At 42.8% G+C, this 22007-nt stretch overlaps 1 protein-coding gene across 1 annotated transcript in view; it reads right to left on the bottom strand.

The window, feature by feature from the left end:
• Positions 1–5574: 5574 nt before the first annotated feature.
• The window catches only part of MAOA (monoamine oxidase A), a 73124-nt gene continuing 56691 nt past the window's right edge, over positions 5575–22007 (bottom strand). The window contains exons 7-15 of the mRNA XM_029240493.1: positions 19591–19740; positions 19002–19161; positions 18036–18132; positions 14357–14410; positions 10526–10583; positions 8927–9024; positions 6444–6555; positions 6176–6238; positions 5575–5989 (exon numbers count right to left, since the gene is read on the bottom strand). Of these exons, the coding sequence (XP_029096326.1) occupies positions 5843–5989; positions 6176–6238; positions 6444–6555; positions 8927–9024; positions 10526–10583; positions 14357–14410; positions 18036–18132; positions 19002–19161; positions 19591–19740 (939 nt within the window). The 3' untranslated portion in view covers positions 5575–5842. The remainder of the gene's footprint in view (positions 5990–6175; positions 6239–6443; positions 6556–8926; positions 9025–10525; positions 10584–14356; positions 14411–18035; positions 18133–19001; positions 19162–19590; positions 19741–22007) is intronic.

Here is a 22007-nt window from a genome sequence, read left to right as displayed (position 1 = left end):
GGAGGTGACGCCTCTTTAGTTTAGAGAAGGATGAAATTGTCTTGAACACTAGGTTTTCCGTTGGAAGGAAACAGCAGTGTTTGGCCAGAAGATGGCACTCTTTTAAAACAAATTTAGGCAGCCCTTTAGCACAGGGGGCTTGGGAGACAGTGAGTCCTAGTTGATAAAGATCTCGGAGTTCGGAGAAGGGCCAGGTAGAAGGGAACAGATGACTGTAGGGGTGAACAATAGTCAGTGGAGCAAAAGGGATTTAACATTCAGCACTTACTGATGCTTGTTGTGGTTTTCCTTAACATTTAGCCATGCCATCTGCTGCGGTCTGAATGTTTGTATCCTCCCAAAATTCATGTTGAAATTCTAACCCCGAAGTTGCTGGTATTCGGAGCTGGGGCCTTTGGGAGGTGATTAGGTCATGAGGGTGGAACCTTCATGAACAGGATTAGTGCCCTTACAAAGAGGCCCAGCAGAGATCCTTTGCCCCTTCCACCATGTGAGGACACAGCTAGAAGTCTATGAACCAGAAAGCAGGCCCTTATCAGACGTCGAATCTGCCAGTGCCTTGATCTTGGACTTCCCAGCCTCCAGAACTGTAAGAAATAAATTATTGCTGTTTAAAAGCCACCCAGTTTATGACATTTTTGTTATAGCAGCCCGAACGGACTAAGATACCATCTCATTATTTTTTATTTCCTTTCTCTGCCCTATGTAGTGTTCTTACCGACTTGCTCCACAGTGATGCTTATAGAGGTTTGAGGACAGATCCTCAAAACCTCCCCTTAAATCTCATGTCCTTCTAGAAACTCCCCTTGCATTCATAATATCTCAGGCTTTCCTGCCATAGCCACAGTGAATGTGTTGGTGTCTACAGTAGGCTATGTTCTCCACGAGGTAGGCTCTATCTGTCTTGTTCACTGCTGAATCAGGGAACAGAGCCCTAAGTTCTGAGAGAGGAGAAGAAATTCTTACTGTTACCCAACACCTTCCTTTGTTTCCATCCTGGTCCTCCAATGTCTCAGCCAGCTTCTCCTGGCTAAGGGCTATGTCTTGCATTTTTACCACGATCTCGGTGTAAAGCGGACAGTGTGGTTTTAAAAAGTTAATCCATTCAATATTGATGTGCTGCTTACCAGAATGATATCATAGTCAGCAGAGATTAAATGCTGACAAAAGAGCTACAAGTTCTACCTTATATAGTGAGGGTGCAGTTTTTCTAATAAACTTTGGCACTGCTCTTATCATCATGGCATTGACACAGCAGAAGATAAGAATTGTCTTGGGATGGGCTGCTGGAAGGGTTATTTCTTGAGGGGAATTTCTGGTCTAAGAGGGCTTTTTTCTAACTTTTTCGGCCCTATCTTTTTGCCCTTAACCAGGTCTTTCTTACCCGTTCCCAGTAGTTTTACAAAATGGTTGCTGGTCTTGGTACTCGTTTTTCAGAAAATCAAAGGCATCCAAAAAGAATTTGTCATTCACATGATGTAAAAACCAAACCTTGCATTTATTTATTAGAGACCTGAGAACAATTTGGACCTGTGAGTAAAGGCTTCATATGTTTTGCTCGGTTAGGAATCTTTTAAAGGAATTTGAATATAAACGTTCTTCTGAGGGGCAGATACTTCCCAGGTCAACCACAGTCCCTACTACTCCCTAATGTCTCATGCCTGCTGCTGTTCATTTTTAGCTGCCTGACTCCTGAAGACATTGGATTTTGGACTCCTGCTTATAAATGCACATTCCCCACACCTCCACCTTTAATCTTTCTATTAGTAACCTGTAGATGGGGCTCCTTCATTGAGACAGAGTTTGAATCATTTCCAGAGTACCTTCCAATTTTGATTTTTGATTTTTCTTCCACATAAATAGTGAAGAATACAATCTCCTATAACACAAAAATAGTGCAGAAATACAATCTTCTAAATGCAACTCTCTTACCTAATAGGGATATGTTCACAGAGAGAGCTCCATTCTACCTGTAAAATCAAAGCTCAAGTCCACAATATCTTTTACCTGACAAAGGGCAACTCTCTATATTTTTGGAGCATGTAAAGCGGATACCGTGGGTGCCCCTCTCTGGATTCCCCAGCAGCAGGGATTCCAGGTGGAGCTCAGTTCACAGCTGCAGTTCCTCACCCAAGGTAACACCCCTTCCTAGAGGGGGATACAGAGGCCAGACCCCTTTGCCTCAATGGGGGACGATCCTGAAGGGCCTCCCCAGCTCCCCTTTAGGATCTGCTGAGGCCCCGGCTGCAACTGCTTCGTAGGTCAACTCCTGCCCAATCCCGCCTTCCTCACCCCCTTATGTGTATTTCCTGAGAGCCACCCCCAATAAACTTTCTAACCTGACTCTGCATGTCAGAGTCTGTTTCTAGAAAACCCAACCTAAGACAAGCAGTGAACCGAGATACAGAAAGGCTGAGTGACTTGTCCCTGCCGTACTGATAGGCAAAGATAGATAGAATTCTGGCAACAAATGCATAAATCACATAATGTTGCTGTGAAAAGAATCCTTGGAAGCTATCAAAGGCAACCCACCCTTTTCCAGACAGGGAGACTGAGGCAGAGAACCAAAGCACTTGTTCAAGGGATCATAAGCTAATTAGGTGAGAAAGCTCTGATCAAACTCCACATTTTCTGTGGCCCAGTCGGGCAGACAATATTCTAGCATTTAATCAGCTCCCAGGAAACCTTGAAAAAAATAAAAGTCAAACTGAACTTTGAGAATTTGGAGTCAATACCAGGTGGCTTTTTAAGCCCATCCTCCACGGACAACGTCTCATTGTGACCTCCTGCTATATGAAGCCATTTAACCTTCAAACCATCACCTAAATAGAGGAGCCAGGTCTGAATCCGAGGTGATAGTGTACTTTATTAACAAACAAAACAGTACCACACAGGCAAAATCGTACTTCAATGGCAACACATACACACATGTGTACTCCCACGTGTAGCACTGGGGCACGTTTCAGACAGAACATTAGGTGCCAAGTTCACAAACTAAACACAGTTCACAATCGTTCGATATTTTGTCTTCAGGCTAATATAAGTCCTTATTTAACAGCTGTGACAAAAAGGTTAACTTTTCAAATCTCATTCTCAACCTTACTATGGAGTGAGGCTGACTCAGCCTTCAGAACTGTGAAGCGGCTGACTTAACAGGGCCAGGTTCGATCAGCTGCCTAAACTGACTTGAGTATCCCTGGGTGGAAGAGAAGACCTATGGCATCTTGGTGCGGGACCACCTCATGTATGTTGGGAGTCCTCAGCTCCAATTTCATGCCTAGGCACACCTGGGCTGGCCTTTATTTTTGATAATCTGTAGCTTAATGGGGCTGATCTAATTAGGATGAATTAATTGGTTTGCTAAAAAGTTTGAGGAGAGGGTAAATCACATACTCTGGAGTCCTTCAACATTTCAGACTTAGATATGTTAACAAGCTGATGACTGTTAAAACCGTGGCCGGTTAAGTTGAAGTCAGCATTTCCCAAAAGGTGTGTCAGAACCGAGTTATTCAGTAAGCAAACAGAAACGACTGAAATAGATCAGGGATGTGATTTCTCAAAGCAGTTTGGTATAAAATGCAGCAAGTCCTTATGTATTGGAGCATATCCAAGACTATACCATAACTCCCAAGTTAGCTAAAACACTTTTCAATTGCAAGGTCAGGAGTGGCAGAAAAATCCTGCTCTTTGCTTTGAGGATGTAATTTTGGATTTACAATAAGGTTAATTATGTAATAAACTTGGGTTGGCTCCTCTGGCAATGTTTAATTCCCATTCGATAAAAAATAGACAGTGGATTAGATTGCGTTATGGGGAGATAATGGAGATAAAAAGGATATGAAACGAAATACTGAATATGGGAGAAGGTAGAAGCAGCAGACTCACCAGCTATAAAGCAACTGGGTGACATTTAGTACAGGGGCAAAGACAAGGGTATCACTATTAAAAATGTCATCATTCTACTATAAATGGTATACTCTATGATAAAAGTATAAAATAATCCAGATGCAGAATGATTGACCTGATTAATTTTAAAAAAGGAATTTAATCTAGCTTATATAATAAATGTGTGGAAGTAGGTCCATCAAAATTTTAACTGATTTAAAAATTTTGGCACATAAAGAATAAGCTTCAGCTAGCTAGAAACTTCATTTAAAATGAAAGGCCTCATTCATCAATGATGCAGGATAAGGTATTACTGGGTATCTACCACCTGGGTAGCTGAGTCCACAGAAGCTTCTTAACGGCTTTATTTGATCACATCTGTGTTGATTTTTCCCAGATATTTATATTAAAAAAAAGATACTTCATGGCTGAAACCTTTGGAAGGGTTTTTTTTAAATCTGACAGTCTTTTTTTTTTTTTTGGCTGCACCTCAGGGCTTGCGGGATCTTAGTTCCCTGACCAGGGATCGAACCCAGGGCCCCCGGCAGTGAAAGCACCGAGTCCTAAGCACGGGACTGCCAGGGAACTCCCCTGACAGTTTTTAAAATGAGAGAGATAAGAGGTGAGCACTGTTCTGAGCCCACATTTCTCCTAAGACAGAGAGCTTAGTCTTCATATATAAAATCACTCAATTTCATGTCTTTTATAAATCTTAATAACTAAGGCAAGTGGGGTTATAGTAAGATCCCTCATTTCCTTTCAGTATTTGATAGTCTTGAGAAATAACACTCTCAGCGCCCCCTCGATGCTCTTAGCTGAGTGTCCCACGGAGCCCAAAGCATTTACTTTGAAAAAATTAGTGTTCAAAGCAGGCCCAAAAAAAAAAAAGAAAGAAAGAAATAACAATCAGAAATTTGTCGTGTATTTCAGTACTTATTTGAGAGAAATTGGCATGATGGTATTTACTCAAAGGTAACCATGTTGAAGACATGTTTAAGTTAACAGATCTGCCTAATTTTACTATGGCTGTAGAAAAAAAAATATGCCACTAGGGGCCTTCAGAAGGCCAGGGTGTACCTGAAAAAAGGAAACTACAGTTTCCCTGGAATTGGCAGAGAATGTTATGGACAACAAGCCAAGTCTAGCCACCTTCCAGGAGGACGAGAAGAAGCCTATTGCAGTCGGTCTCACGCAGAGCGAGTCAGGGAGGCCTCCTGGGGGACACTCTTGCCACTATCTGAGTCTGCTCACCTGGGGAGCTACAGACAAGTCACAGCAAGTCAATTTATGCATTCTACTTTGGTAAACACTGTCCTCTTTAAGAAGAAAAAGAGGACAGATACAAACAAACCAGCACGAAGCCTAGATGTCTAGAAACTTCACAGGAATTAGAAGTGGTCAGGAGATTCCTGAGGCAGCTGCTCACAAGATGTTGTCCCCTCACTGGTCTGAGGGCCTGAATCCTACCTCCACTGCTTTCCCTCATCCAAAGTGGGAGCTGCTCACCTCAGGAAGCTGTGAGTCTCTGGGGTCTGGGCCTACACTTCACCCTCTGTTAAGGACTTCAAAGGACAGTCACAGGCTGGGCCTTAACCTACTCGGCCTCTACAGGGAGAAAGTTAAATGCTTCACTTCTGCGTTCATCAGACGTTTTGTGTTAAAGGGGAGAAAAACAGGACACAGAAATTGTTTCTCATGAGCATGTCAACTTTAACTTCTTGAAATTAAGAAATTGATCACAAGGTTATCTTCTACCAATCAATACGAGCTGGTCTACAGACAAATCACAAGATGGAGTTTGATCTTACGGAAATTAAGGAGGTGATACACTGAGATTAAACTGAGGGGTTAAATCAGTGCACTTAAAAATGATCCGACGACACAGCCTTTCAATTTGTCAACATTTTGCTTTTGATGATGCTGGGAAAGAGTAAGCAGAAAGCATGAAGCTGAAACTTCAGCATCGGGTCAGCAGCCTGAATTTGCACACCGCAAACCACAGGGCAGTTATCGATGTGGAAAATCCGACGATCTTCAGCAGGCCTGTCACGGAAGGCAGGTTCCTCTCCCAGAAGGTGTGGGTGATTTCTACAGCTGGAACATCCTGGATGAATGAACATAGATCTTTAGCAGAAAACTCTTACATGGACAAGGAGGGGCAAAACATATCTGTAAAATCAGTGCGTGGATCTGCCCTGGAGAGTGGCATCTACAATGACATCAGAGGCTAGAAGATGAGAGATTTTTACGTGCAATTCCTGGTCTATGCAGACGGAGCTGCCAAACTTACCTCTGATTCAGGTTCTTGGACCCATATGTCTTTCTTTGCCACCTTCCCCAAAGCATTCAAGACCTGAAAGAAAGTGGCCATGGTATTATGAAATGAGGTTCTGTAGCTTCGACAGATTCAAGGCCCTGCTGGCCACAGATGAGCCTCATGCGTGGAGTGAGGGGCAGAGAAGTGGACATATAGACCATCAGTGGTAAGATCTGGAAAGACCAGATGCCAACTATGTTGCTGGACTCGGGAGGGAGGGTGACTAGGCTTCCTGTCTTACCTCTCTAGCTGCCCGTTCTCCGGCCTCTACTGCTCCTTCCATGTAACCGCTCCACTGTGTGGCCGTCTCCGTGCCAGCAAAGTAAATCCTGCCCACGGGCTGGCGGATCACCCTTCAAGGGAACAGAGAGGCCACACAGAGTTACCTGGGAAGGTGCTGAGGATCAATGAGCCAATCACTGCCCTCATCTACCCCGCAGAAGACGAGGAAACTCTCAGATTGTTTCCAAAACTCTCATGCAACTCAGCCAAAGGTGAAAGGTTCCTCCTTGTTTCTTGGGCCTGCACCGAAGGATCTGAACTTTCAAGCCAGAGACAATCAGGCCGTCAGTTCGTCAATCACTAAAGGTGATGATGACCTTTTTCTAGCCAGCCAGAATTAGAAATATAAGAATGTGAATTAAGATCACACTCAGATCTATGTGCTGCACGTTTCCTGTTTGCAGCCCGTTCTGCTACCTACAGTAAGGGGTGAGTTCTTCATGAGATCACATCTGACTGCAGACCCCAGCCATGCAGACACTCCCAGGGTGCCGGGAGAAACCATGGTGGTGAGTGGCAAGACAGGGAGAGAAACTGATTTCTAGCAAAGGAAAGACCCGAAGGATTATATGTCTATCTCCTTAAAAAATAACCTCTGGTGGGCTTCCCTGGTGGCGCAGTGGTTGAGAGTCTGCCTGCCGATGCAGGGGACACGGGTTCGTGCCCCGGTCCGGGAAGATCCCACATGCGCGGCTGGGCCCGTGGGCCATGGCTGCTGAGCCTGCGCGTCCGGAGCCTGTGCTCCGCAACAGGAGAGGCCACAGCAGTGAGAGGCCCGCGCACCACAAAAAAAAAAAGAACAACCTCTGGGAGTTTGGGGTTAGTAGATGCAAACTATTATATATAGAATGGATGGACGACAAGGTCCTACTGTATAGCACAGGGAACAACAGTATATTCAGTGTCCTGGGATAAACCATAATGGAAAAGAATATAAAAAAGAATGCGTATAAGTGCATAACTGAGTCACTTTGCTGTACAGCAGAAATTAACACAACACTGTAAATCAACTATACTTCAATTAAAAAAAAAAACTTCTGTACAGTTAGTTTCTATGGATTTATCTAGAGACTGCCTGAGGGTAGCAAAATGGGCCTTCTCTTATGAAGAGGTCCTAGTGAAGAGACCCACGGAAAGGTTGGGCTGAATGAGCAACTGTCACCTCCTACCTTGTCAGCTTTGACTCCTGCCACGTCTGCAGCCACTTTCATGAAATCCCCTAAACCGTTACCTCCGCCCCAAAGGCCTTCACCTCAACCCACTGTCACGCCTTTTTCCAACTCAGAAATCCTTAGCTTCAGCTATTCATGATCCTCATCCCATCTTCTAGACTCCAGAAGCACTCCAGTTCATCAATACAGTTATCCCTAACAAAGGCTATTCATTCTCAGCTTGACATCTGACACAAATAGCCAACACTAGCTGTCCTTTGGAAAAGGAATTGTAAAAAGCACCCAAGCCCTAAGTAGATTTTCCCATGAATCATTTAATCTTTCATCAGATATTGATGACTTTCACTGAAATACTGCACAAGTCTAAAATGACTGATTCTGGCATAAACCTAAAATTGAACTAAAATCATTGCTTATTTAATAATTCAATCAAGAAAAAACAAACAAAAAGCTCATGTAAGGTAAGGGTTAACAAACCCTTCTTCCTTCTCTGTGGACACACGTGACCTTGAGTTAACCTTCTAGTTCTGTTCCTCTAGAAACCTGATGAAGGTATAATGCCATATATGTTGCCAGGCAGCACTGCCTGTGGTAAAAATGGCTCTCTTGCATCCCCACATTGGTAACTTGTATCTGGGATGGGAAACTGTCATGAATTGTAAATATCTGGGAAGAGTCTATAACTTTGGGCTTTCTTGAGTGTGGTACATCTTGTAACTGGGCATGTCCCTTGCGGGGACCCTGGACACTGCCTATGAGGCTGTTATAAGAGACCATGGCTCCTGTGACGCATGGGGCTTCTAAGCTAAGGTGAACTCTCCCATCTTGCACGCGTGTCAACTCCCCGTGAGTGAGGATGTTTCCCCGTGAAGAGGAATGTCTGATGCTGCTCTGCCGGCAAGACATGTTTAGCCCATGTCCTTCTATGTAGACTGCTGTCCAGGAGCCTAGAGTAGTTGTGCGAGACTAAATGTTTAGTTGAGCTCGAGAAGGCCCCTTGGAGGACACTGCAGCTTGCAGAATTCTCACACGTAGCGCCAACATCTGAAATCCTCACCAGTGCTCTACGATTATTTTATGTGCTGTCAGCTACTGTCCTATGTACGGACATACTTCTTTTCCTATGGACATCCAGAAATATACAAACTATCTGGGACATTAGAAATAAGAATGCTGATTGCTATTTTTTAAAATTCCCATTGAGCTTTGCTTCTCTATTTCTAAGTTTGGCTCACGCCTTGTATCAACTGGTATAGTGTCTGGGTAGTACCTTCCGTACTGAGTCATGATACCCGGGGGGAAGTAGGCCGTGTAGCAGCCCCCGGAGTACTGCTCCTCACACCAGTTCTTCTCTTCATAGTGCACCGGCTGCAGTTAAATGGGGAGAAAATTTCAAAGGGAAGACAAAGCTGAAAGGCCGCCAGTCAACAATAAAGGCTCTTATGTACTTTGCTTTAACAGAAAGTTTACATGAAAAAAAAAGCAGCACTGCTCCTGGGCTCTGCGACCACGTGTGCTAGAATATTTAGTCACCTTCTCACAGCCACCTCTTCCTGTCTCTCATTTACAGATTCGAGGCACGTGTATGTCTCCTTGTTAGAATCTGCACTGCTTAGGAATCTTGAGAGATGAATCTTCTCTACCTCCAGAAAGAGGGACTTTAAATGTGGGAAGTTAATAAAATATAAGGAAAGTATTCAAAGACGTTGGATAGCTAAAGATGATTGAAATCCATGAGGATGAAGATTTTAAGTGTTCTGTGAGAAACAAAATTATAGTCTGTACCAAAAAAAAAGCAGCACCGTTTTTCTAACTTAAGGGGAAACACGACAGTACCAAGTAATGGCCTTTTGTGAGGTACCAACTGACAAAACGTGTATACTTTGACTTTCTCAACCTCTTGCCCAGGAGAGACGTGAAGTATTCCAATATCTGGAAGACAGGGCATCTCCATGCAGATTCTGAAGTCTTTAGGACCCCATCAACAATCAGGTTCTGGAAAGGTCTGCTCCAATCTCCGCATTCTCTAAATAACAGACTTTACTTCCCCATCTACCAAGGCATTACTGCCGGAAAAAAAAGGGTGGGAGGGAGAAGGCAGAAGAAAAGCACAGTGTCTAAGAAAAAGGCTTTTTTCAGAACCCCTTCGCTCAGCTGGAAACGTGAATGATGGGAATCCTGCTAAAAAGGGAACAATTAAAGATGAAAAATGTTTCCCAAGGGACATGAGAGAACCTTCTCTGATTTCCCTAACACATTCTGCAAGTTTATTCTTTGAACAGTTCAGAGATAATCCCCTGAAAGAGCCCCCAGCTATCTGGTAGGGCCTTTAAAAAGAATTTCATTCTCATAATTGCTTTCAGTGGTGGATTGAAAGCACTGAAATTTCTAAATGAAGTGTGAATAGAGTCTTCAGATAGAAAAACAAATTAGTATGACTTTGACCTGGGCAGAGAGTCCAGATTCAGTCTATCTTATCAAGTATATACTACTGTGTCTTCACCAACAAATGACGATACAGCTGGGATTTTATTTTGCAGCAGTCATTTGACATTGACAAGAGGGCAGGGCCTCTGTTCTGGGAACTGATCTCAATCACCCTGGAGATAATACCTGTAGCTCCTGCCTCTCATTACAACTGGCTGCCAGTTATCCAGTGAACATTTAAACAGCCCAGGAAACTGCTGCATCAGAAATTGCATGCACTGACAGCAGCTTTTAATGGTGTTTTGTGATTGCTGAAGTTAAACCTCCAGTAAGCATATTCCTTCTCTTCATAACACTGTCAGGAAACCAGAATCTGCTTTGCTTTACCACTTAGAGCAAACAGAGCAGAACCTGCTAGGGATTAAAGCTGGAGACTGCTTACTTGTAAAGCTTCTTGGGATCCTAGCACTTTGGCGTACAGCTCACAGATTTTCCTCTTCCTATAAAAAAGAACCAAAAAATGTTAAGGAAGTAATGACTGATGAGTACAGAATAAACACAATGAGCTCCAGGGCTCTTGCCAATGAACTAGATTTATTAAGGGAAAAATGAAAATCAATGGCCTTCTGTATGAACAGTTCCATGAATCTCTGCACTCAGATTAACTCTTTTCCTGAATACAGTCATGTGCTTTGAAGATGCAACAGAATTTTTCTTCTCTTTTACATTTTTGCCTCTTTCACTACCTAATACCATATCTATTCAGTTAAAATGGGGAAAATGAGATGAAATTCAGTTTTAGGAGTTGATCCTAAGTCACTTTTCTGGAATATGTAAAATTCTAAAATAATCTCTTTTACAAGTCTATAGTAAGTATGATGGTGTCTTTTAACTATCCTATATTTATGTTTTAAAGATCTATGAACATATAAAGCTCATTTAATCTTTTTTTTTTTTTTTGCGGCACCGCATGGCACGTGGGATCTTAGTTCCCCAACCAGGGATCGAACCGCACCCCCTGCCGTGGAAGTGCAGAGTCTTAACCACTGGACTGCCAGGGAAGTCCCCATTTAATCTTTTTTTTTTTTTTTTTTTTTTTGTGGTACGTGGGTCTCTCACTGTTGTGGCCTCTCCTGTTGCCGAGCACAGGCTCCGGTCGTGCAGGCCCAGTGGCCATGGCTCACGGGCCTAGCCGCTCCGCGGCATGTGGGATCTTCCCGGACCAGGGCACGAACCTGTGTCCCCTGCATCGGCAGGCGGACTCTCAACCACTGTGCCACCAGGGAAGCCCCCAATAAAACTTTTTAAAAAAGTGCTCCAAAATATTTTTTACAGGCTAATAAGCAACTGTAAAAAAATATGGCAAAGGGTTTAATTCAAATCTGTAAGACAAGCATTAGAAGCTAAAGAGACAAAAGGCAAAACAATGTTGAGCTGGGAAGAAAGGGGGGAAGGGAAGGTTATAGTTATTAGTAATAAACAGATTTTAAAAGACGCCAATTTTGGAATTCCCTGGAGGTCCAGTGGTTAGGACTCTGCACTTTCACTGCCGGGGGCCCGGGTTTGATCCCTGGTCGGGGAACTAAGATCCCGCAAGCCGTGCAGCACAGCCAAAAAAAAAAGACGCCAATTTAATGTTGCCAAGTTATATTAGAAAATATTTTTTAAATGTGTCCCCAATCTCTCTGAATAATGTGGGACAAAATGTAACTTTATAAATTTATCCAAATGCTCACACTTACACCATTTATACTACAGATCAATAATGATAAAGGAAAGGCAGAACTGGAAGAAGTCTCAAGACTACTGTCCACCTGACTATCTCTCTCTGTCTAATCCAAGCCCCTCATTTCAGACATGAGGAGGCTGAGGCTCAGTGCATGGAAGAGACTGGCTCAACATCACTCAGCTAATTAATGGCAGGTCGAGGGTCTACTCTCCTGAGCATCCCTCCTATAGTAAGTGCTCAATAAAATTTTACTGAATCAAAATCCATCCTCAGCCAAGTATGGTACCATCTTTCCTATTCTATGATAAGATAGGTGACTGATTCTTACCTACTTCACATGAGTGTTACAAGAAATAATTCTGACATTTTGAGTCAATTAGAAAACAAAAGTATTGACAATCATTATTCTGAAAAACTTAATAATGCTTAACTTATTTTCAGTATATAAAAAATAATAAAATCTTTGTTAAAACAGAGTGAACCTTAAAATCTAATCAACCTACTTCGTAGGCAATTTTTCATTCATAAACAATAAACTAGTAATAATAGAAATATAAGTCATTATTTACTATACTTCACATTATTAAATGAGTCAAGGATTAGCTCATACAAACACATCAGGAAATTATCTTCTCCATCCCTTCCTCCCATTAATATAAAAATTTTTTAGAAAAGTTATATAAGATAAGGATGTTGGAGCAATGCACTGATTGATTAGCTGGACTCTAAAAATAACACAACATACTTTACTATTTTTTAAAAAATTGATTAATTAATTATTGGCTGCGTTGGGTCTTCATTGCTGCGCGAGGGCTTTCTCTAGTTGCAGCGAGCGGGGGCTACTCTTCGTTGCAGTGCACGGGCTTCTCATTGCGGTGGCTTCTCTTGTTGCAGAGCACAGGCTCCAGGCGCACGGGCTTCAGTAGTTGCAGCACGCGGGCTCAGTAGCTGTGACTTGTGGGCTCTAGAGCGCAGGCTCAGTAGTTGTGGCGCACGGGCTTAGTTGCTCCGCGGTGTGTGGGATCTTCCCAGACCAGGGCTTGAACCCGTGTCCCCTGCATTGGCAGGCAGATTCTTAACCGCTGCGCCACCAGGGAAGTCCCAACAGAGCATACTTTAAATGATGGCCAAAAGAGGTCATTGTGCAAGTTGAATTTACCCACTGGTTTCTAAATCTGGCTGCTCGCCATAATCACTCAAAAAGCTTGTTAAAAAATACAAGTACTCGGGCCCCACCCCTAACCTACCAAATCATAATCTACCAGCCTCAGAAGAATTTTCCAAACATTCTTTGGGAAATGTTGATGCAGTTGGTCCTGAGAACCATTACTTTAGTCGATGACATTCGGAGTTCTAAGGGTTTTTGCCTTATACAAATTTTGAGAAGTTTAGCCACTATGTGGAATCATAACCAAATGTCTACATCCAGGCTGGTATTTATTTTACTATTAATAAGGAGGGAATGCAGGAAATCCAAAAGAAAATGTCAAGCTTAGTGTGACGTAATGAAAAAAAGCACACATTCGATGCTATTTTTGACTTTGTCAGAAGCTAGCGGTGGAGCCTTGAACAAATCATTCCCCATCACTGGACCCCCAAATTCTTCCTCTATTGAGTGAGTAGGCGAACAACAAAAGGGTTCCCCCTTCCTGACATCAAATCTCACGGCTGCTCAAATAAACAAATCCGTGTGCAAACGTGGGAACTTCTGCGGCCTTTCTCTGACTTGCAAAGTCATCAAAGTAGCTCTCAAAGCAAGGGCTGCTAGTGGATTTGCTGCTTAATTTTTAAATCAAATGCAGAGAGAAGTATACATTTGCCTGCGTATTGGCCCTCTTCAAAAGCTAACAAAGGATTTAGGGTTACCCTAAAGAAGGGAAGCCCAGAAATGTCCAGAGGCAGCCCCCCCAACAGCCTAATGAGTGTTTCCAGGTAAGAGTTCCAGGTAAGATTTTACTTGAACAAAGGATTCCAGTGCAAAACAAAGCAAAACAAATACAACAAAACAGAAAGAGAGAAAGGGAGACAAAAAGAAAAAAGCCATTGTCCTAAAATAATTGTTTTCTACTGGGAAGCTCTTGGGAGAAGGGAACATCAGAGCTGTATCCCAGATAATCAAAGGAGCATACTTTTATGTATACAAGTTGGAATAGGTTGGAAGACCTATGTATAGATTTGCTTTTCAGGAAAAGTACATGTCAGAGAACCTTGGAGAAAGACTAATGGTCTGGCAAGGTGATTGGGACTTGTCCTTTTAAGCTTTATTCACAGCTAACTTTTTAAAATGATTTTTCTCCACCCATTTACTGGGAAAGCCTACCTCCCAACCACTGTAAAATGAACACAAAGATGTGACACTAAATTGATATACGCATATGGGCAAGGACTGAGTCAAGGGGGCGTAGTGAAATACAAAAAGGTTGATTTGTTGAGATTTTGAGATTAATGAATTATTGCAGTTTTCATAATGCTGTTATCCTGTTGTTAGTGCAACAAGCACAATATAAAGCTAACCTTTTATATGTTTCAGGTGTAAATACTTACCTTAGTTCTTTATGGACTTTAGCAAGGCGGTCAGCTTTTCGAGCAAGGATGAAGCTGGAGAGAGAGGTTACATTTGAACGATTAGGCGACAGTGGTTTATCTTAAGAGTTGTCTCTTTAAAGTGTTCTTGCCTCCACCTACTCAGCATTAATAGACTCTCCCACACCCTCCCATTATTTCCCTCTACTAGAGCAAATGCCAGACTGTCTTCATCTGCCTCTCTGTCCTCCCTGCTAGGCTGTGGGATCCTAAACAACAGGTCACCTCCTACTCAATATTTTACCCCCAAAGTTTAGCACAGCCCTTGGCATACAGTAGGAAATGAACTGTCAGATGAATTAATGTTGCTTTAAATGATTATCCTGGTAATGACTGTTGCTGTCTGCCAAGTACTTGATAAAAGCTGGAAAAACAAATATCAATAAGTGCGTGTTGGGAATTCCCTGGCGGTCCAGTGGTTAGGACTCTGTGCCTCCACTGCAGGGGGCACGGGTTCGATCCTTGGTCGGGGAGCAATGAGATCCCGTATGCCACGAGGCGTGGCCAAAAAAAAAGTGCCTGTAGTGGCTGCCATGGTGGGCCACCCAGATCCCTCTTCAGGACCGAATGCTCATTACCCTCAGCTCACAACCAAACCCCTCCCTAGCAATTGCACTCTGTAGCAGAGAACTGCCTGGTGCAAGGTCCCATCCCTTCCCAGAATGACTGGCTCTGGAGTGTGGTGGGTACCAAAGCCCACCCCCTCGTCTCAGTGCAGACACCTCTGAAGGGCCATCCCCGCTCCAGAGTTTCCCAAGGGATGGCTTTGGCCTCTGTTGGGGCAACACCGGAGCCCAGCCTCTCCCTCTGCTCAATCCTGATTCCTTCCCTTCCCCCCAGGTAGCGGTCCCCATAGCAGTTCCTGAAGAACCTCCTGCACCCAAATCTCCATCCCCGAGTTGGCTTCCTGGAAAACTGGCCTAGCATAGTCCTCAAATTCAGTGACTCAGTAAAACTCAGTTATAATCTCTCTGCTTCCCTTTAATCAAATAGATTCTATTTATTATACTGATATTACTAATTGCATGTATATTTTAAAGAATTGAATTGTGACAAGAAATCCTTAGTTATGCTATTATTAGAAAGCTTTCAAAAAATCCAAATGAGCTAAAGGACAATGAAATTCTTTCTCCATTTAAAAAAAGTTTTAAAATTGTATTCTTTTGTTCTAGACCGAAAAGACAAGTAGATCAAGACTGAAAATGTGAGGGCTGAAAACAGGTATTTCATCCTCTCCCTCAAGCCCCCCTCCCAATTAAACTGTTCTTCAATTTGATTGGCAATTCCTTTAGAGTTGTTATTCGAGATCATTCTGCGAAACAAAGATACAAAGCTGTGGACTGTTTAAGAAATTTGAACCATTGAACTTCTGGGGACATAGTCATGATTTTGGTTGATTTAACTAACACTTTATGTTGTGGCTTGCTGGTAATGATTTTAGTTAAATTTTAGGTTTCTGCAAGAATCAATCATTTTAGACTTATGCAGTATTTCAATGAAAATCACCAACATCTGATAAAAGATTAAATGATTTATCTGAAAACCCTTTTAGATCTTGGGTGCTTTTTACAATTCCCTTTTCTAGTGGGAAGCAGCCGCATAGCACAGGGAGATCAGCTCGGTGCTTTGTGACCGCCTGGAGGGGTGGGATAGGGAGGGTGGGAGGGAGGGAGACACAAGAGGGAAGAGATATGGGAAAATATGTATATGTATAACTGATTCACTGTTATAAAGCAGAAACTAACACACCATTGTAAAGCAATTATACCCCAATAAAGATGTTTAAAAAAAAATAAAGGGCAGTTAGGTTTGGCTATATCTGTCAAATCTCAAGTCATGAATGAAATAACCTCTTTGATCTAATTGTAACAACGGACAACTATCATTGAACTTCCTTTGGTGTTTCATTGGAGAAATTAAACATCCTGGCTTTGGGTTGGGAACATTTCACAGCTCTAAAGTACAAGGTCCTTTCTAGTTTCCAAAAGGCACTAGTTATCACAAACAGTGCTGGGCAATTATACCACCCCTGTCTTCAAGGCTTTCATTGCCTAGAGCAAAGAGCAGGGTAGAGGCAATATAGCTTCAAGGCAAGAACAGGGTGGAAGCGATTGTCCAGATAAAACAGATCAAAGTATCACTTTCTAGGAGCTGCCTAAATAAGCCCATTACCATCTAGAAGGCTTCTGCAATACATGTCCTTGTTAAAAAACGTAAAGAAATGCCGGAAGAGCAGATGCCGCAATATTTAATACCCAGGGCAAGAAGAACATCAATATTCTTTCATCTACAGTTGGATTGATCTTGACCGACAAGTCTCCTGAAACCTCTACCTCAACCTCCTGCATTTCTTTGGCACATAGAAGGCGACGGCAAACTGCCCAAACAATCTATGTATTTTCTTGCCCAGGGGGGTCAGAGATGAACAGGGTGCAATGTTCCTATAGTCTTTACATTGTGAGCACCTGCCCTTACCAGGGAGGCTGGTGCTATTTCTTATATTTTACAGCCAGAGAAGTAGTTATAAAATGTCTTGTTGGCAGTCCAGTAGCATAGCCTTTTTCTAAGTCCCTAGGGTCATGGGTCTGCTCCTTTTGATTTTGTAATTTCCCTTCAGTGATGCAATGCACATGAGCTCAACTCTCCTCGGGGTGAAGGGGAAAACCACTGGTTTCTAAAGTCACTGACTGCTATAGAAGCTGTGCTCTTTTATTGCAATGTGGTAGAATAAATAGCCCTTTTGTTTGTATTGCTTTGAGGAGGACTAAAAGACATGGCAACTGGGAGGCTATGGCACTCCTTAGAAATCTCTTTGTGGGAGCTCCGATTCCCTCTCTGGACCCCTAGTCTCCAGAGGGCAGAGCAGCCGTGTGAGGGGATGGTAGGAGAGAAAAAGAGCTCTCCTCTTCCAGACACAGAACCTTGCCCTGGACCATCCCTGGTGAAGTAGCCATAGAGTGACCTACTGGAAAAAGTGCCCTACACTCAAGGCCTGGTTCTCCTTTGAACTGCACTTCCTCATTAGTCATCCATCTTATCTCCCAGGGTAATAATTAACATATTTTTCTTCACTTTCTTTCTTTTTTTTTTTTTTTTTGGCTGTGCCACACAGCTTGTGGGATCTTAGTTCCTCGACCAGGGATCGAATCCGGGCCCTCGGCGGCAAAAGCGCGGAGTCCTAACCACTGGACCACCAGGGAATTCCAACAATTAACATATTGACACTTGCTAGGTAGTGATGTCTAGAATGGAGAAAGGAATAAAGCCCAGAAAACATAACTTTGGAAGGTTTTACAGGATAAAACAGTTCTCATTCCAGAATGGTTGTCAACATCCTGTAGGCAAGGTGGTCTACCATCCCGCCTGTCTAGCTGCGTTTTTTTCTCTGTCCTCCACGTGTAAGTTTATGGGGGAAAGAAACATATGGGCACAAGTTCAAAGTGGTGTTAATTTTAGTAAAGTTTCTCAGTGTTCTTGTGCCACATACTCTAATATTTTCATACATGGAAACATGACATAAATTGTCTGTAGGGTTATTCAGCATTGCTTGAGCTCTAGTGCAAAACAACATGTTCTGCCAGCACACACACCAATACATCAACAGAGTTTGAAAAATGCAGAACACCCAGCTCTAACTTACCCCATGATGGCGGGCAGCGATCCATCTGGCTTGGTGTCATCCAGGGTTATTGAAATCGGAGCTTCCTCGTCTTCGATGATCATACAGCCACAGTAATCTTAACCAGAAGAAAATCAATAGGAGATTGAGTAACCTCACCAGAGATTTAAGAGGGATATATATATATATATATAACTCTTTTTCTAAGAGGAAGGCAAATCTTAAACTATTGGTCTTTGCCCCAACTCTAGAAGTTATTTACTATTAAATACGCACACTGACTATACAAGGATGTTTGGTTGGTCACCCAGACCCATTAGAAAATGACCCATCTCGGTGACCTTTACATAAAGGTCAGGTATGATCAGTGCATGAGTAAAATGAAGATGGCCCTGGAGTCCTGGAATATATGGGAAAGAGGAGGGTGTGTCAGAGGGAATCGCCCCTGTGAAACCATGGAAGAAGTGGCAGGAAGGAATCCTTTGAGTGTGAGCTGAAGGCTTAGCAACAACAGACACCATATCTGCCCAGACTCTGCCTCATTTTATCCTCACAACACCCCAACAGCAGGTCTCATTACCATTTTACACAGAGGCTGAGGCTGAGAGAGGTGAAGTGTCATTTGAGGCCTCACAGCTAGTAAGCAAGTGGAGCCCAGGGATGTGTAACTTCAAAGGAGTGCTCTTTCCATGGTGCTCCTTTGTCTCTGCTCATGAAGAGTAAGTGGTGAGACATATGCCAGGGGTCTGGGCAATGTGGTCCCGCGACCAGAGGGACCTCTTCCTTCCCCCCCACTGCCAGCAAGCGCTCTTGGGGTCATTTTGTGTTGCCCGGGGCTATGAGGAGTGGACAGACTGAGATTTCTGATCCTTTCTCTACCAGCTGGAAACACTTATCTTTTTTTCTGTTCAGTGTGTAGCATAAAATGTTCCTAAAAGAGCATGGTCTTTGCTTAATACAATTTAACCATGAATAAGTGCAACCTACCCTTTTTCTTCCAAAAGGCCTCCTTGTAATACATCATGCACTTAATGACAGCCCCCATTGGAAGACGCTGAATTAACTGGTTTCTCTCTGAAGGAAGCTCTGGTCTGAAGTGTATCTTGGCAGTCAAAGTTGGAGGGACGGCACTAATTACGTATCGGCACTAAAACACACAGACACAAGATACCATCTCAAACCTGAGTCGCAGTCTTTGCAGGGAGCGTGAAACATCACATTTACCATTTCGAATGACAGTAAGCAGTAACAATGTACAGTATGAGGCCACTGTGAGGCAACAAAACAGAATAAGGCAGTCGACCAAGTCTGGTAATTTGGAAGACCGAGTCAGAAATACGCCAGCATTAATTACGCCACTGCTTGGATTATATTTAGTTAGAAGCTACAGAAGACAGGAGACCTATTTAATATAAGTTTCTCTTTTTTTTTCGGCCTTGATGTGCGGCATGCAGGATCTTAGTTCCCCCGCCAGGGATTGAACCTGTGCCCCCTGCTGTGCAAGCGGGGAGTCCTAACTAATGGACCACCAGGGAAGTCCCATAATATACGCTCTTTTTTGACGAAACTGAATTACCTCATAAAGTTGATGATTCAATGTCTCTATCACGATGTTGTCACCTGACTGGTCAACATAGGTGACAGGACACCTCAGCTTCACTCTGTCCCCGAGGAGGTGCATTATCCGCTCGCTTACTTGACCAGATCCACCTACAAACTTCCGTTCCTACAGGAGAAGGCAGGCAGGAAAGGAAATGTTATAAAAGCCCAAGGAAGGAAGATCATATTTACCACTGATCAGAAACCTCCAGAAAGTCACAGGCCATACCTCCACCCTCTGCACCCTTAACTATTGGAAGAACTCATTAGGACAGAGGCAGTCTACCAAGATACCTCAATCATCATGCTCTACACAGCATCTGGTGACGAAAAGCTGTTACCAGCTTATAAAATCACAGAATGGCGGGGGAGGGATAAATTGGGAGATAGGGATTGACACATACACACTACTATATATAAAATAGATAACTAATAAGGGCCTACTGTATAGCACAGGGAACTCTACTCAATACTCTGTAATGGCCTATGTGGGAAAAGAACCTAAAAAAGAGTGGACATATGCATATGTATAACTGATTCACTTTGCTGTACACCTGAAACTAACACAACATTGCAAGTCAACTATACCCCAATAGAAATTTAAAATAAAATCACAGAATCAGAAGGAAGGTTCCCCTATACCACTGGCACCTTGACCGAATGCAAGTAACAGCAAGTCCGTGGGCTTCAAGTGCCCAAGAGTGCAGTGCATAGAGGGAACCCTGGGACAGGGAGGATGCTGCACTTCTCCCAGGGGATGCGGTTTCTTTCTTTCTTTTTTGTTTGATATTTTAAATAATTTAATAGTGAAAAAGTAAAATATATAAACCACTTATATGGTATAATCTTAATGAGGAAATACATTAAAATGTTAACAGTAGACGGGGTGAGATTATGTGTGAAGCTTTTGTCTTTATTCTTTATGTTCCAAGTATAAACATAAACTATAATGACCTTCTCTTTGCTAAAAACTGTTCAACTCAAGACAACAACCCTTGATTGATCTCCTTCAACGGGCAAGGCCCTGGCATTGGGCTCATTAGAAGACACAAACAATATAGCAGACATGAAGTTGCGTGATTTTTGGAACCAAAAAGGCCCACATGTGACCCAGCAGCCGATGGGTAGGGGGGCCTTGGCTTCATAGTCTGTACGGGAATCTAAACTTTCAGAAGATTTCTTTTCTTTTAATTAATTATTTTTTTCTAGTTTCACTGAGATGGGGATGCGGTTTCTAACTCCCCTCGGTTTCTTAAAGTCCCAGCCCAGGGTTGTCTAGGCAGAACAGGCTCATGGTGCTCTCAAGGATCACCTGGTCATCACCCAATGATGTTCTAAGAATCCAAACCTCAGCTCTTGAGAAACTTTTGCCAAAATGCCCGGAAGTTTCACTGCGGGGGCCGAAGGGTGAAGACTAAGCCTCTGCCTATTCCTCCAGACACTGTGAAATAGTCCCCCTGAGCAGCTCTGTAAGACCACAAGTGCTCTGCCCTACTGCCATCTGCTACACTCACCATGGTCATGCTTCCAGCTTAATCTAAGGTCAGTCCTTAATACAGTGCATTTTATAAGAACCAGGGGGAATGTCTTTAGCCTGCTGTAGAAGATTCTTTGAATGGTTACAAATACATGTAGGTAGACTGAAGAACAGCCCAACATTTGACAATCACCTTCCAGAAAGCCTGTGTCAGCAGCCACAGAATGATTCTTACACTTGAATAACTGGCTATTGTTCTAATGACACAACCACAGTTCTTTATAAAAATATTCCCAAAGCAGTTTAGCCCTAAATTCATGATCCATCCTTCCTCACAAAACTGGGACCATTTAATTTATGATGTGACTTCTGTTTTCCAAGAGTTACTTTGAATGTTAGTATAGTGGAAAGACCATGAACTATTTCCATTTGTGTTCACTATCCACTCCTTCGCGTCTAGTATTTCTGGAACTAAACTATTAAAGGATAAGTCTAAGTTCTTTGTAAAGATACTGTGATAATGGTCTGAGATTCATAATGTGAACTGTGCCTTCCAAAAGGTCATGTGGAGTTTGCCTAGAAGTATCTTGGCCTCCCTGAATGAGGGATGTAAATATAAAATACGAGTCATGATATCTCAGAAAGTAAAATATAGGTTAAAAAGAGTAATGTGGGATTTCTAAGTGTAAAGACACTTAAAAAATGCAACTGCCTTAAGTTTGCTAAAGCTAAGGGTCAAATGGGCAATAACTCTTGGGACCACAAGAACAACTTGGGGACTTCTGGAGATCTCCCAAGGAAAGGAACATTTCACTCAGTTGACAAGGACTCTACACCTCACACTATGAAACAGAACATAAGTTAGAAGTAAACTGATCCTAATTAAACCTTAGCCCATCGAGGCATAACATTCCTAG

The sequence above is a fragment of the Monodon monoceros genome, unplaced genomic scaffold (assembly GCF_005190385.1).
Source record: "Monodon monoceros isolate NGI ecotype Baffin Bay Population unplaced genomic scaffold, NGI_Narwhal_1 Super_Scaffold_22, whole genome shotgun sequence".
Taxonomy (NCBI): domain Eukaryota; kingdom Metazoa; phylum Chordata; class Mammalia; order Artiodactyla; family Monodontidae; genus Monodon; species Monodon monoceros.
The sequence above is the reverse complement of the archived record's forward strand: the minus strand, read 5'-3'. Positions and strand labels throughout refer to the sequence as shown.